Genomic DNA, 15,219 nt, shown 5'->3' with positions numbered 1-15,219 from the left:
GCACAATCTCTCTTCCTATTTTTAAAAAGTATATAAAAAGTACTCAAAAGTCTTAAATTTTTATGTTATGCTTCTACTTTCTAGTGAAGACCGGAAGCACAGTCATCCAGAGCTTTTCAAAGGTTCCTTACATTTCACGTGACTGCGTGACCTGCGTCGAATTGTATTATTTTCTTTCTGAAAAAAAGTTCATATTCGGTCATAGAATTAAAGGGTCACAGTAAGCTCCAGGAAATAAATCTGCTGGGTTGCGTGCCCACGCCACCAATATTCCAATATAGCTAGGGATATGACGATGATGTAAAAATTTGATGGAAACGTTTGGATTACAGAATATATATCTCAACATATTGCTCATCACATTATCCAGACGGATCCGTCCGCATACTCAGTCTGAGTTCAGATCCGTTCGTATACCCAGTCTGAATTCGAATTGGGGAACGCATATAAGCGACTGCACATCATTTTTTTACCATTCCAATCCGTCCCAGAGGCCAGCGCACACCTCCCACTGTAAAAAGGTAATTTATTTTTTTTAGTTAAAATTTGTTATTTAATTATTTTGTTAAGTAGTTTAGTTAGATATATGTTACCAAAATAGTAGTATATTATAATATTTGTGCATCTAGATCAATTTAAAATTTATAATTTATAATTTAGAAATGTATTAATTTAGAATTGTCCAACTTAGACCAATTATTGTATTTAGACCAATTTAGATTTAGAATTTAGAATTTAGACCAATTTATATTAAATAGTTCGACTAGTGTCCAAAAATTATAATATATTATTATTACATTGTTGTATTTAGACCAAGGTTCTAAATAGCGCGCAAGAGCGGCGCTATAGCGATTTCGGACCATAAAAGCTATAGCGCTATATGGCTATAGCACCATTTTTTTAACCATGCCACTATGACGCGATAAACGTCATTTAAACCTTTGATTTAGACCAAAATTGAGTAGAAATGCACCAAATTAGAAATTTATTTTTCTGAATTACCGTAGATTGTATGATTTTTTACCGATTTGTCCAAAAATAGTGATATATTATCGAATTACCATAGATATTTTTATTATTATTAGATTGTAATGTTTGAAATTATCGATAGAGTGAAAAATTGACAAAATTGATAAAATTGATGTTAGTATGGCGTCAACCAGCGATAGCAATGAAAACCGTCGTACGCAAAATAATTTACAGTTAGATTTATCACTGGCCCGTACCATATTTTCTAATATGACGAAATAGAGTATCATCCCTCTTTGTTGGTATAAATTCGAGGAGCACAAGATCATAAACTCATATGTAAGTTTACATTTTGAGAAATGCAAATAATTTTTATTTTCATTTAAATGAAATAGGTAAGTTATATGTTTGTTTGTTTTGAAATTGAGCTCAGCTAGAGGATGAGGATGGAATCCGGGATCAACCCCTATCAGATTGGACCGACTAGGACCAGCTACAGATGGGATCCGACTAAGACCCGCTACAGATGGAGCTCGGCTAGGACCCGTTACAGAATGCTCGAGGCCCAAACCATAAGTCAACAGCAATAATTGTTTGGTGTTCTATCTGGAGTTCTGTCTAGGGTTTTGTCTGAGATTGGCTACCACGTATAACTCTAGGAACTTGAAAGGAGTGGTCAAATTCTTTGTCATTTGGACATATAACTCCCAACTGTTATCGTTTTGTACCGAAAACTGTTGGAACCAGGTTTGGTTGCCTTGGCCAATATTGATCCTTGTGGTAATTACCAGTTCATAATTATAGTGGTCAATACCGAGTTGCTGGTACACTTTCCTATTTATACCTCTAAAATCCAAACCTGAGCCGATATTGAACATTTTCAGTGTCTGGGTACTGTAATAAGCGCCATTTGGTCCTTGTAATACTTCACCACCAAAATAACAAGCAATTCTAATCATAGTTGGTTGAAATAATATACAAACCTAACAATTAAAAAAATTACACTAAATTAAAAATACTGCAAAATATAAATTTTTTGAAAAAAAAGGAATGAAATTATAAAAATACTTCTGTTGCTGCCTTCTGAAAGAATAAGGGATGAAACTTGGGCAGATATAGTAGTACGCAATCTGAACTCAGACTCAATATGCGCACCAATCCGAAATCAGACCCAAAATGCAGAGGGATCCGTCCCGTACCCAGTATGAATTCGGATTGGGGATCCTTCCGCGGATTGAGTCTGAGTTCGTGGTGGAATATGAATTCAAAATTAATGAGTAGTATACATTTAATTCTTATTTATTAGGGTGGTAAGAAAAAAAAATTTTGGTCTTAAGTTCACCGAGTTCCTGGTGAACTCAAGTCTAAAATCCATCGAATCTACTTCAAATAAAGAATCTGAACCGTTAAAACCCGTCTACCTTACGAGTGATATGTCTATATGTGAAAATCTTAAACATGTGAATTAATTTAGTATAAAGTCAAGCAGTCAAAGGTTAATAAATTAATTTTAATGCATTCATTTTTTGAACTATTTTTGACCACTTGACTCTATGCAAAATTAATTTTAAAATTAAAATGTTTTACATGTAAACGCATCACTCATAAGGTAGGCGGGTTTCAACAGTTCAGATTTGTCATTTGAAGCCGATTCGATGGGTTTTAGACTTGAGTTCACCAAGAGACTTGGTGAACTTAAGAACACCCTAGTTTTACTCCATTTTGCAATCATATTTTATTTATATCCGAAAATTTGATCCAATAATTTTGTAGAAACTCAATTTGATTATTATTAGATATTATATTATTTTTTCCGGATTTTTGAAAGTAGTAAAATTTGATATTCTAGTACATAACAACTTGGTTTGACCATTCAAATAAAAAAAATATAGGGTAAATTTTTGCAAGCACGTATCATGAATTGGTCATTTAAACTTTTTATTTGTTTCTATGTAACCATGCATTGAACTTTTTATTTGTTCAAGTCACTTTATTATTTTTTTTGTCTAAAATATTAACATGTCGATCTATATGATATTGAGAAACTTATTGGATAATTTATCAATTTTACTTTAGTGCAAACAATTCATTTATTTTGGCCTGATTGATGTAATTTTTTTTTATTGTAGTGTCAGGTTGCATTGTTATTTGTATTTTTTAATCATTAGTCGACTGTCAAAATTATTCATGCGATTTGCATTAATTCACGTTTAATTTATATAGGTAATTATGCCATTTTCTTTAGTAAATTTTTGTCGAATAAAATTTTGTTTAATCGTCAAAATATACAATGGTGATAGTTTTCATAATAAAATAAAAACATTACACTCTTGTATTCTCTTTAAAAATCTTAAAGACGCAACCAAATATAAATAATAAATATGGCAGAATACTTACTTATTGTATAAACCTAATTTTTAAGAAAAGAAATCATATAATAATGTATCAGTGAAAAACATAATTTCAATAAAATAATATATTTTATAAACATAAATTTTATGGAAAGAAAATTCTATGATAATGTATGAGAGAGTTGTAAATTTTCAAGAAAATATTTAATGAAGAATAAAATTATTCATATATTATAATATTTAAATAATATTGTGTTAATAAAAAATTTATTGATTAAATAGTTGTGTATCAATTGGTTGTGTAAAGAAAAGAAAGAAAGACCTAAAGAACAAATTGGGTATAAAAAAAAAATTAAAAAAGTGGTGCTTTTAAAATAGAGTAAGGCTATAGTGCTATGGGTTGCATAAAGAGTCTGTATGCAACGGCTCAATATTTGAGTTTTTAAAATTATAACGGTCGATTCAAATTGTTCAACATGATCTTTATATAAATATGTACTTGCAAACCAAATTTTATATTTTTTAGAATTTTTTTTTTACTATTTTATAGATAGGTAGACCCATAGCACCGTAGCCTTATTCTTTAAAATATTAGTTACTATTTTATTGAATCTTTTGAAGAGAAACTGAGAAAGACAGTATGATTCAACTTTTATTCCTTCGTCCCTCTCCCCCTTTATTCCTTCGCATCTCTCTCGCTCTCTCAGCGTTCCTCTTCTCGATCCTACATCTCTCAACGAAAGGCAGTGCTTGAATTTTTATATGGGTTATTCGAATCTCTTTTCTCTTCTCCCTCGCCGAGCAAGGGTTTTTCTTTACTTGGAATTTTAATGTGTGGGAGTGTGTCCACTTTCTTGATGCATGGCTGAGAAGAGGTTGCCAGGGGTAATACCGGCTGAGCCCGCCATATTTAGATTAGATACCTTGGAGATCAGTACAACTACAGATACATTCTCGCATTAAATTATGTAATATTCCCATGTCAGAAGGACTGCATTGCATAACAATTAATTTAGTATATAAAGGAGAAATCTGTTGGGTTGTTGGGCCGGAATAAATAATTAAGAGGAAAAAAGGAGAAGAAACTGGAATTGGGCCATACTCTGTAAAACTAGGTAGAGAAATAATTTCGGGTTGGGCCCAATCCGGAGAAAACCAAAAAGAAAATATGTTTGAATAGCAATTGATTAAAGGGCTTTGATGATGACCTGGACTTCAAATTTAATAATTGAAACCAGGCCGATGATTAATTTGAGAAATTCATTAAAATATTAATTAAATAAAGAATTGATAAAATTTGATGCTGGCATGTTATTTTGTCTTATCAATCAGTTAGTGTATCATTCTCATACAAATTTAAATGTCATCTGATATTCCGTATTTCCATCACGTAATGTTAAACATTGATCGTTTCAAATTTTAAATCATTTCATGACAAAACTTGCATTAATTTTTCTTAATCAAAATTCCCGTGTATAATGTGCATGATGTATATATTATATTCTAATAATACGATTTTTCAATTACAAGTTATGTGTATTAATTGACGAGTTAATTCTTTGTCAATGAACCCTTCTATTAATAGAAAAAATATTGTTGGCTAATTGGATTAAGAATTGAAGGATTGGAAGACGATTTTATGGTCCTGAATAATAACCAGAAGATATAAAATGGTATCAATTGGAGAAATAATGATATCGAAACACATATTAAAACACAAAAACACTAAAATTCATTGTAACAGGAAATAAAAATTTAAATCGAACAATAAACCAAGCTAAATAATAATAACTTAATAACTTGCTATGGTCTATGCTGTAATCTGTAAGACAGTTTAGTTTCTAATGAAACTGGTAGTAACCCCACTTTTATTCAAAAATAATAATAATAATAATTCAATATGCAAACTAAAAAGAGAAAACTGTGTTCAGTTACTGAATAATAATAAAAGTTTGGCAAAAAATATATAGAGAGAGAGAATGGCTAAGATCAAATCATTTGTTCCTGGACTCAGGAACAAACGACTCGGTTCTCTGATTTTCGAAGTTCAAACGGTCAATCCAAACCGTTAGATGTTTAATCTATATTAAAATGTCCATGGAGACAAAATTTTATATTTTTTGAAATTTTTTTACTATTTATTAAGATGGTTTGAAAGTCGCTGTTTTTTTATGGTGCAAAATTTTAATAAAAACAGCGATTTTCAAACCATCTTAATAAATAGTAAAAAAATTCCAAAAAATATAAAATTTTGTCTTCAAGCACATTTTAATATAGATTAAACATCTAACGGTTTAGATCGGCCATTTAAATTTTGAAAATTAGAGAACCGAGTCGTTTGTTTCTAAATCCAGAAACAAACAATTTGAGCTTAGCCGTTCTCTCTCTCTATATATATATAATAAGAATAACACTTTAACGATGAAAGGACAGAGAATGACTATGAGGAAAACGGCAGTAACATTTTTTTTTCTATTCGTTGAGATTTTCCATCGGAAATTTGTTGTCTTGTCTTGTCTTGTAGTTTGTTGTTATATTTGTCGTTCTTGTGGTTTGCACTGTTCTAACAATTGGTATCAGAATTTGTTTTCTAACAATTAGTATGAGAATTTCCGTTGCCATGAGTCCTAACAAAAATCAGAATCTGTTATAAATTGGGCCTATAGTATTACCACAAAACTTATTAAATGTCTCATTTATTGGGCATTATGACCTTTCATCAGGTGTTTGATCTAATTCAGGAACCTTCTTTGCTTTTATTTTTATTTTTATTTCATTTTCAAATAAGACTAATTCAAGAAGTGTTGTCACGTCTGCATAAAATCTAACATCGTTTTCCTTGTTTTTTCTTAGAAAGAAAATTCGTCGATCATAGTACAATTATGTAAGCGCAGCCGAGTTTAGCTGTAGTAATTTAAATAAAAGAAGAGATAATTTGAGAATAATTATTTTCACAATTTTCACAATAAATTTTCAAAAATCGTCATCATTATCAAAATATGTTTTTAATAATCCAAATTGTAATCAAATAATAAATTTGAATTGTTTACTTTGTTTTATTCATAAAATAGTACTTTAGAAGAATAGACAATTTTTATTTTGTTTTCTACCCTATTAAAAAATGGAAAATTTACGGTTTATTGTGATTCCTTTGCACATGTAATTTGTTCACACTTTGACCTTCTGCAACTGAACTCAAATTATTTACCTTTTGTTACGTACTGTGTTGGTTTAGAAATATAACAAAATAAACAGTTCGTATTTGTAATTAACTTTCGAAATTTTGAATTATTATCAATTATATTATAGCTATGAAAAGGCATCAAATCACTGAATTCCTCATTAAATTATAAAAACCGTCTCCAGCAACAAGCCCGCCGGGCGCCGGCTCATTCCGTTTAGTAAATTCCTGTTTTGCCTCTAGACCCTAGTCCACACCTGAACACAGTGTTTTAAAATGCAGCCGCATATGCGTATGCGGTCGGCAGCCGCGCTCAGAACGGCCAAGCAGTCATCCCATGCGGTTTTGAGCATGCGGCCGCATATGCGGTCCGAATATGCGGCCATGCGGAAAAAAAAATGCATATGCGGATTAAAAATGTGGCCATGCGGTCCGAATATGCAGCCATGCAGTCCTCCCATGCGGATCAGCAGCCACTGTTGGATCAGCAATTTTCAAAGTGGCTTAATAAATAGTAAAAAAATTCAGAAAAATGTAAAATTTGGTCTCCAAGCACATATTAATATGGAGAACAAGATGAACGGTTCGATCGACGTTTCGGATTTTAAAATTTTAAATTTAGACCGTATGCATACGAATGCACATTAGTCACACACACACACACTCTCTCTCTCTCTATATATATATATACGTGAATTTTTATTTTAAAATCCGCATATATAAATCCGCATGAAAATCCACATATGCGGTATGCAGTGGCCTTCCGCATGCATGAACAAAACCGCATTTTAAAACACTGCCTGAACATTACTTATTTTTAAGTAATCCATTGATCTTCTGTTTCTACATTATACTCTTTTCTTTATAGCGGGTCGAAACATAGTATTTCTCTTCAGACTGCACCCGCAACGGGTATTTAGCTCGAGGAGAACAACTGAGTGTTACTGGAGTTGCTTAAGCGGTTAAACCCCCCCTTTACTCGGCCTCGAGAGACTACGCCGGACATATCATCTCCTGGACCAGGTGTATATTATGGAGCGTTATACAAAAGACTTCATGGTAATATTCTTCTAGGTGGAAGTAGACCCACAATACATTGGAAAAAGCTAAAACATAGAAGAGTTAGGCTGAGTGCTATGGATAGCATAGTGGCCTCTATGCTACGGCTCAATATTTGAGTTTTCAAAATCTAAACGGTCGATTCGAACCGTTTATCTTATTCTCCATATTAATATCTGCTTGGAGACCAAATTTTATAATTTTCTGAATTCTTTTACTATTTATTAAGCCATTTTGAAAATTGCTAATCCAACTGTTTTACTGTTTTGTGCAGCCACCGTTGGATCAACAATTTTGTAAAATGCTTAATAAATAGTAAAAAAATTCAGAAAAATGTAAAATTTGATCTCCAAACAGATATTAATATGAAGAATAAGATGAACGGTTCGGATCGACCGTTTGAATTTTGAAAACTCAAATATTGAGCCGTAGCATAGAGGCCACTGTGCTATCCATAGCAACCCAGCCTAACTCAACATAGAATTAGTCTACGATGAATTGTTTACAACTTGACCTTTCCTTTTTTATTCACATTTCGTCTTCATCCGCTCTCCAAGAAAGTCTCCTCTCTCTCTCTCTCTCTCTCTCTCTCATATTAGGTTTTAAGTACCAAATCTTCTAGTATAAGCAATGGATGTCAAAGCCAACAATGGCCAGCGCTTTACCTTGGGAAAGCAATCGTCGATGGCACCTGACCGGGGTAAGGATCTAGACGAAAGCAGTTCGGACGACATGGACCTGCCAGATAACATCGATGCCAACATACGACTCATGTACCTCGCTAACGAAGGCGATGTCGAGGGGATCCAGGAAATCATCAATTCGGGTGTAGATGTCAATTTCAAGGACATTGACGGTCGGACAGCTCTCCACGTGGCAGCTTGTCAGAGTCAAACTGAGGTAGTGCGGATGTTACTTGAGAAAGGGGCTCAGGTCGACACTGAGGATCGCTGGGGCAGTACGGTACAGCTTGGACTTGTTTCTTAGTTATTTCTTCTAAGCTTTCGCAGTGTCATAATTAATCGATTGATTATTATTTGTGTTAAAAGTTAAAACCTTGGTTATTTTGTTCTCTATGAACAGCCACTAGCTGATGCTATACATTACAAAAATAATGAGGTGATCAAGCTATTCGAGAAGCACGGTGCCAGGATGAAGGTTTGTAGATTTATTTCACAGAGTAATTGTGTTGCAATATTATTACTATTTTTGCCTCTTTTAAAAAAATGTTATTACTTATTTTGTGTTTTGCTTGGTTGAATTGGTATTTAATCAGATAGAAATTTCGTCAATTCCCCTTAAATCGCACAAAAGCTTATATGATTGGTTGAATTGGGCTTAATACAAGAGTACATTTTGTTTTATATTTACTTCAATTGTACAAATGCTATCTGATTATGTAATTTGGTGGGGTCAGTTACTGCTTCTTGTACTGGTTGAAATTTTTCCAAATTTGCCACAAAAATAGTTTGAATAATTAAAGTCTCATAGAGTCTAGATCTTACTCCAGTTTTGGTTATTATCCAACAGTCCAGTATTTCAATGTGACATTTCTGACTGTTATTGTTCCCTTTGTCTGACTTTAAGGTAGCTCCAATGCGTGTAGACAATGTGCGTGAAGTGCCAGAATATGAAATTGATCCGCGTGAACTTGATTTTACTGATAGCATCCAGCTTACTAAGGTACTATGGACATTTTGTTATTGACATGTTAAAGCTTCTTAATACATCTCATTTGGTATCACCCCTCTTTTGGTTATTTCCTCAGTTCATACTATTTCCAGAATAAACATGAAATTATTGAAGTGAATTACATGGAAATGCAGCTTATTAAGTTTGTTTTATATTCTTGAAGCCAAGACTGAATAATAATGATAACAACAGAAGAATAGAAGTTAAAAAAAGAAAGAAATGGAATTATGACTTTGGACAACTACTTTCCGTATAGTCACCTACATTAGCTGCTATCTCTAGTTAGTTATTTTTCCGTAATATTTCTTTTGCATTTGATTAGGGTACTTTTCGTAGAGCGACATGGAGAGGGACTCAGGTTGCAGTTAAACAACTAGATGATGATTTAATAACTGACGAGGATAAAGTGTGGGTTGGTCCCCCGTTATTTCTTAAATTCTGGTTTGTTCTTTTAAGGTGTTGTCTAGACTCATAGGTAAACTCTTTTGTTACAATTTCAGAAGGGCATTCAGAGATGAACTGACATTGCTTCAGCTAGTACGACATCCGAATGTGGTACAGTTTTTAGGTGCTGTCACTCAAAGTACCCCGATGATGATTGTCACAGAATATTTGCCTAAGGTTTGTTTTTTTCTTAAGGATTTGGCACCAGTACTGGTACAGGTATGTATGAGGTAGATAAGCTAAAAGAAAAGAAGTTACTGAAAAAGACTTAAATTATTATCATTGTGAAAGTAATGACTTTACCAATAGATATCAGCCATATGTGGTACTGTTTCTTCTAACACAATCATAATCATATAACTGTAGTATACTTGGTTTAGAAAATATGAAATGACACTTTTAATTTAGGGTATTAAATTTGTAATAATTTATTTGAATGAGAACACTGAATATACCCCTTTGTCTTATAAAATTTGTATGCAGGGTGATCTCCGTACTTTCTTGGGCCGTAAGGGAGCTCTAAAGACATCACTGGCTGTCAAGTTTGCACTTGACATTGCAAGGTCTTTATCATTTATTGTCCCACTTCTATTTTTCTTTTGTTCCATGCAGAAATTTACTTTCAGTTAATTTAATGGTGTTGGCAGAGGTCTGAATTACTTGCATGAGCATAAACCAGAAGCTATCATTCACCGCGATCTTGAGCCCTCGTGAGTTATTGTATTTATGTTATTAGATTTTATGATTTTTTTTGCAATTCTGACCCAGTATTTTTTAATTACAAATTGCACTGAAGGATTTTTTTGTATATGATTTAATTCATGAATTGCTGTAAAACCGATAAAAGGTTACCATGAGAGGGGTCAAAAGGAAAGGCAAAAAGGATAAAATACTGATTGTTGTATGTAAATACTTTACAAAAGTGTGTCTGTGATTTACAAAAAATGTGGTGTATTTTCTGTTAATAAAGTTTCCAGAACAAACTATTAACCAGTGGTGTTTGCACTTTGTAAGATAACAGGAATATATTAAGGGATGATTCAGGCCATCTCAAAGTTGCTGATTTTGGCATCAGCAAGATGTTAAAATGGAGAAAAGTTAGAGAAAATCATCCTGTTAATTTTCAAAACAGTGATTGTGAGTTCCTTTTTTTCTTTTTTTTAAAAAGAAAGAATTGTACAGTGTTTGCTTTCCTAGGGCATAGTGTCTCTCTCTGTTGGGTTTTTCATATAATCGGAGTCTAGAGCAGATCCTGTAAACCATATGAAACATGCGTGTTTAGTAAAGGAATTGCTTTGTTGGTATGGTGGAATAAATTAAACTCAAAATATGGTTAAAAATCAGCTTAGTTAAGAGATAATTGAGCATGAGATGAAATTGCTAAATCTCATAAAGACCTTTATGCACTTGTCATCAAGGACAGACCTGTGTCTGCCCAGATTTAATAAAGAAATAAAAATAGAACCCACCTCCGGAAGTGGTTTTCCAAATTAAAGAAACATTTTCTTTTCTCACTAGCTGTATAGTATCTACTCCAAAGGTTTTAACTTACTGGATTACTGGGTAAATAAAATGTTCCAGGCAGGTATGTAGCTCCAGAAGTTTTCAGAAATGAAGAGTATGATGTAAAGGTTGATGTTTTCTCATTTGCCTTGATTCTCCACGAGGTGAACTAATCCACTGAAGAAATATATTTTTTTCAACATATTATATATTTTTCATTTATTTGTATGTTTATCAGTTTATGAATTGACTAAATTCAGATGATAGAAGGCTGCCCCCCATTTTCTGCTAAAGAAAATAATGAAGTGTCAAAAGCAATAACCTCTAAGGAGAGGCCTCCGTTTACAGCTCCTCTCAAGCATTATGCTTACGGCTTGAAAGAGTATGCTTTTCACTTCTTTTTTTTTGGAAATCTTGTGTTTAATAATGTTATTGTATGGTATAATATGATTGTATACTCGTGTGTAATTTTTTAGGTTGATAGAAGAATGTTGGAGTGAGGATCCTGCTTCAAGGCCATATTTTAAGGAGATAGTTCGTCGCCTGACTGAAATTCAAGCTAATATTACTTCTAAAAAACGCTGGAAGGTACATATAGATTTCTCTCTTTTACACCACCACCATTGTTCTTGTACTTTCTTTTAGAAGAAAAATGTGTAGGATGATATTTTAAATATGATTATGTATGTGTATCATCGTAGTATGCTGAGACTCGTCATGGATCACCAGACCGGCCCAACACTGTACCAAACCAGCAGAGTGTGGTACCACTGTTCTTAATTTTTTTTTTTCATCTTTTTTTCTTTTAACCTTTTTCTTGCCCAGATTACGTGATTAAATAAAACATGACCTAACAAAGATACACAAAACAATGGCCTGATAAATTGAGATTGACCAATAAATATTGGTACGTGCTGGTACTCGACCTTACTAGTGTGGCATTGGTATCTGCTCTCGGTTTCTCCTAAACCAATTAGTTCTTTACTCGTATTAGGCGCATGCCTGTTCAGGATTTGAAAAGAAGAGACCTGTACATATTTGACTCTTTGGCTTTTTGGTATTTGGCATGGTAAACAATTTTGGTACCACAGTTCTTTTGCATGTGGCAAAACAAGCTTAACAACCAAGGACAGCATTTTTGTAACATATTGTGACAGGTGAAGCCATTGAGATGTTTCCAAAACCTGGAAGCCATGTGGAAAAAGGACCGTTCCCGTACCAGCAGACGCTCTTCTCATTATTCTACTAGTTCAAGATTCTGAATCCCTTGCACAACATTCCTTTGACAAAAAAGAAAAAAAAAATCATCTGTATGATTATGTAGAGAGCACAGAAAATTCATTAATTTGTCAGATGTTTGAATTATGTCATGCTATTGGCTTTCTTTTCATTTCTTTGTCATTGTGATACATTTTTTTTTGAGATATTTTTATGATGATATATATATTCTTAAAAAAAATGACTGCTAACTACGTTTTTTTAATCTTCTTTGTCATTATTTATTTTTTTTTTTTGAAATCAGGAGTTATGAGTTGAGACCAAGTCATCCAACACACTTTCAAATCTGTGTATGTTACATAGGATTTTTTTTATTTTGTGGGTTTTGAACACATGACTTTTTATATAAGAATCATGCGTCTTCCTTTCTATAACAAAGGCAGGTTCTTGCCATCATTATTGAACTAAGATATTCTGCGATGCATTTAATCATTTTAAATGGTTCTGCAAATTGATGGTAGGCTTAGTACTGTCGACAACTTCTAATAGGCTTCAATCTCAGCAGATAACAAATCTTTAGTGTGTGTTCATGTGCAACAATTGCGAATTAGTAAACTTCAATCTCCATGTTTTCGTTGATTGTCTATCTCTATTGTGTTGTATCGAAACTAGTTGAGAATTAGTAAATTGACGTGCATTTAGGACACTACAATTAACAATTGTAAATTTACAGTTTTTATCCTCCAATTTGAAGCATGACATATGTCCCTTGTTATAACTGTAGCAATTTTGTTAATTTTTTTTTGTTTATTTCAATTTATGATGTGTTTCAGCTTGAATTAAAGAACTACTATGTTCAACAGAAGATACAAGCTTTGAATTTTTTTTCATTATTTTTTAATATTCGAACATCATGTTAACAATAATTTAAAGCTATTCTATCAGAAATAATTATTTAAGACCATCTGGGAAGAAAGTAAATAGAAAAGCTTGAGATATTGTAGCGACTGTATGGTGTTAGTCATGATGCAGTAAATTTTATTCAGCTCAGTGAAAAAACAAATTTGAAGTGCAAACTTAAGAAATAGAGTTTTGATTATATGCGTCTAAATTTGTCTCCATATACGTGTTCTGTTCTGTTTTATTATTTGAGGGAGGATATGATCATGGCGGATTCAGAATTTTCGTAAGGGTAAAAAAATATCGAATCAGATTTAAATCAATTAATTAATTGGATATTAAAAAAAAATTAATACTTTGACTTATATTTTCTAATGCTTTAACTTATAATTTTTGATGCTCTAACTTATAATTATAATTACCAATCATAATTAAGAAATTTATTTTGATTTTAACACTAAATTTAACCCAAACTACAAATCAAATATCCAAAGGGGGCCAAAAAAAAATTCAGAGACAGGCAAAGTCGATCGGGACCGATAGATCACCACTAAAACTCAAAATCCAAGGGGGCAGTTGCTCCCCATGGAACCATGTGGGTTTGCATCTGGATATGATACTTTTGGGGCCGGTCCTGAATATTTTGGGGCCCAAGATGGGAGAAAAATTTGGGCCATTTATATATACAAACCATTTATGAGATCGGCTAATGCACTTCCACACCATATGCCTATTAAGTCATTTTTGTATTTTCAAAGTCCAAACAGTTGATTCGAACCGTTCAATATGATATCCAAATTAAAGCGTGCTTGGAGACCAAATTTTACATTTTTTTTTGAATTTTTTTACTGTTTTTTAAGATAGGTAGAAAATCCATTGATTCAGAAGATTCTGAACCATAACAAAAACAATGATTTTTCTACCTACCTTACAAAATGGTAAAAAAAAATTCAAAAAAATATAAAATTTGGTCTCCAAACACATTTTAATATGGATATCATGTTGAACGGTTTGGATCGACTATTTAAACTTTTAAAACACAAAAACGACTTATAAGCATATGATATTGAAGTACTTGTGAAAATGATTAGCCGGTATGATTTTTTATTGATATGCCAATAAATGATACCTATTTATAGAAAAATTTGAGCTCGTTATATATACAAAATTTGGACTCTAATATTTTATTTATTTTTAATATATACATTTTATATATATACAAACATTTTTTTTGGAGCCCCTTGGATCTTGAGATCCGGAACAGTCGCCCTAACTGTCCAACACGAGGGCCGGCCATAATAATGATCGGTACTATGAATTAATATTTTCAGTTTTAAAATTCAAACAATCAATTGAATCAATTGACATGATCATACTTAGTGAATTTGGGATTTTTTTTAAAATAAATAAATAAATCTAGATCAAAGTAGTTATTTTCTACCTAACTTAAAAAATTAGTAATTTTTTAAAAAATTGTAAAATTTAGTTTGCAAGTACATTTGAAAATAGAGATTGACTGTTCGAAGTTTAGAAACAAAAATATTTACTATTCGAAATTTACTATTTTTACATATAAAAATTTATTTAAAGCGTACATTTTCGGTCAAAATTACAAAATAATACTTTCAACAATCAGATATAATATTATTAAATATTTAACAATAAATATTATAATTATTCATTTAAAATTGAAATTGATTAAAATTTCATGTTGATTCGAACTGTCATAGACACCGCAATAAGAGTGAGTGTCCTCTTAGATACCTGGAATTGAGTCCGCATCATCTGCATTAACTCAAAAGAGTATTTTTAATTCATATCGACCGTCCGATTATAAACGGAGTCCATCCGGCTCTAGTCTAAAACATATGCGGTCTTCAATGTTAGTACAGATCTAATTTG

General features: G+C 32.3%; 1 protein-coding gene across 5 annotated transcripts; it reads left to right on the top strand.

Moving 5' to 3' along the window:
* The first annotated feature begins 8,050 nt into the window (after positions 1–8,050).
* LOC144563229 (serine/threonine-protein kinase 12-like) lies at positions 8,051–12,592 on the top strand. 5 transcript variants are annotated; one of them, XM_078312663.1, is made up of 13 exons: positions 8,051–8,523; positions 8,644–8,718; positions 9,148–9,243; positions 9,575–9,660; positions 9,753–9,873; positions 10,180–10,259; positions 10,344–10,406; positions 10,718–10,833; positions 11,278–11,363; positions 11,460–11,581; positions 11,676–11,787; positions 11,901–11,963; positions 12,357–12,592. In XM_078312663.1, exons 1-13 carry the CDS (start codon positions 8,191–8,193, stop codon positions 12,459–12,461), a joined length of 1,458 nt encoding a protein of 485 aa, XP_078168789.1. In that variant the 5' UTR covers positions 8,051–8,190; the 3' UTR covers positions 12,462–12,592. The 5 variants fall into 5 exon arrangements, with proteins under 5 accessions (XP_078168789.1, XP_078168792.1, XP_078168791.1 ...); XM_078312666.1 differs by having other exon boundaries at positions 12,333–12,592; XM_078312665.1 differs by lacking the exon at positions 10,344–10,406.
* The last annotated feature ends 2,627 nt before the right edge of the window (positions 12,593–15,219 follow it).

Source organism: Carex rostrata, chromosome 12 (genome assembly GCF_964058835.1).
Source record: "Carex rostrata chromosome 12, lpCarRost1.2, whole genome shotgun sequence".
In the NCBI taxonomy this organism is placed as follows: Eukaryota; Viridiplantae; Streptophyta; class Magnoliopsida; order Poales; family Cyperaceae; genus Carex; species Carex rostrata.
This window is presented reverse-complemented; position numbering and strand designations above follow the sequence as displayed.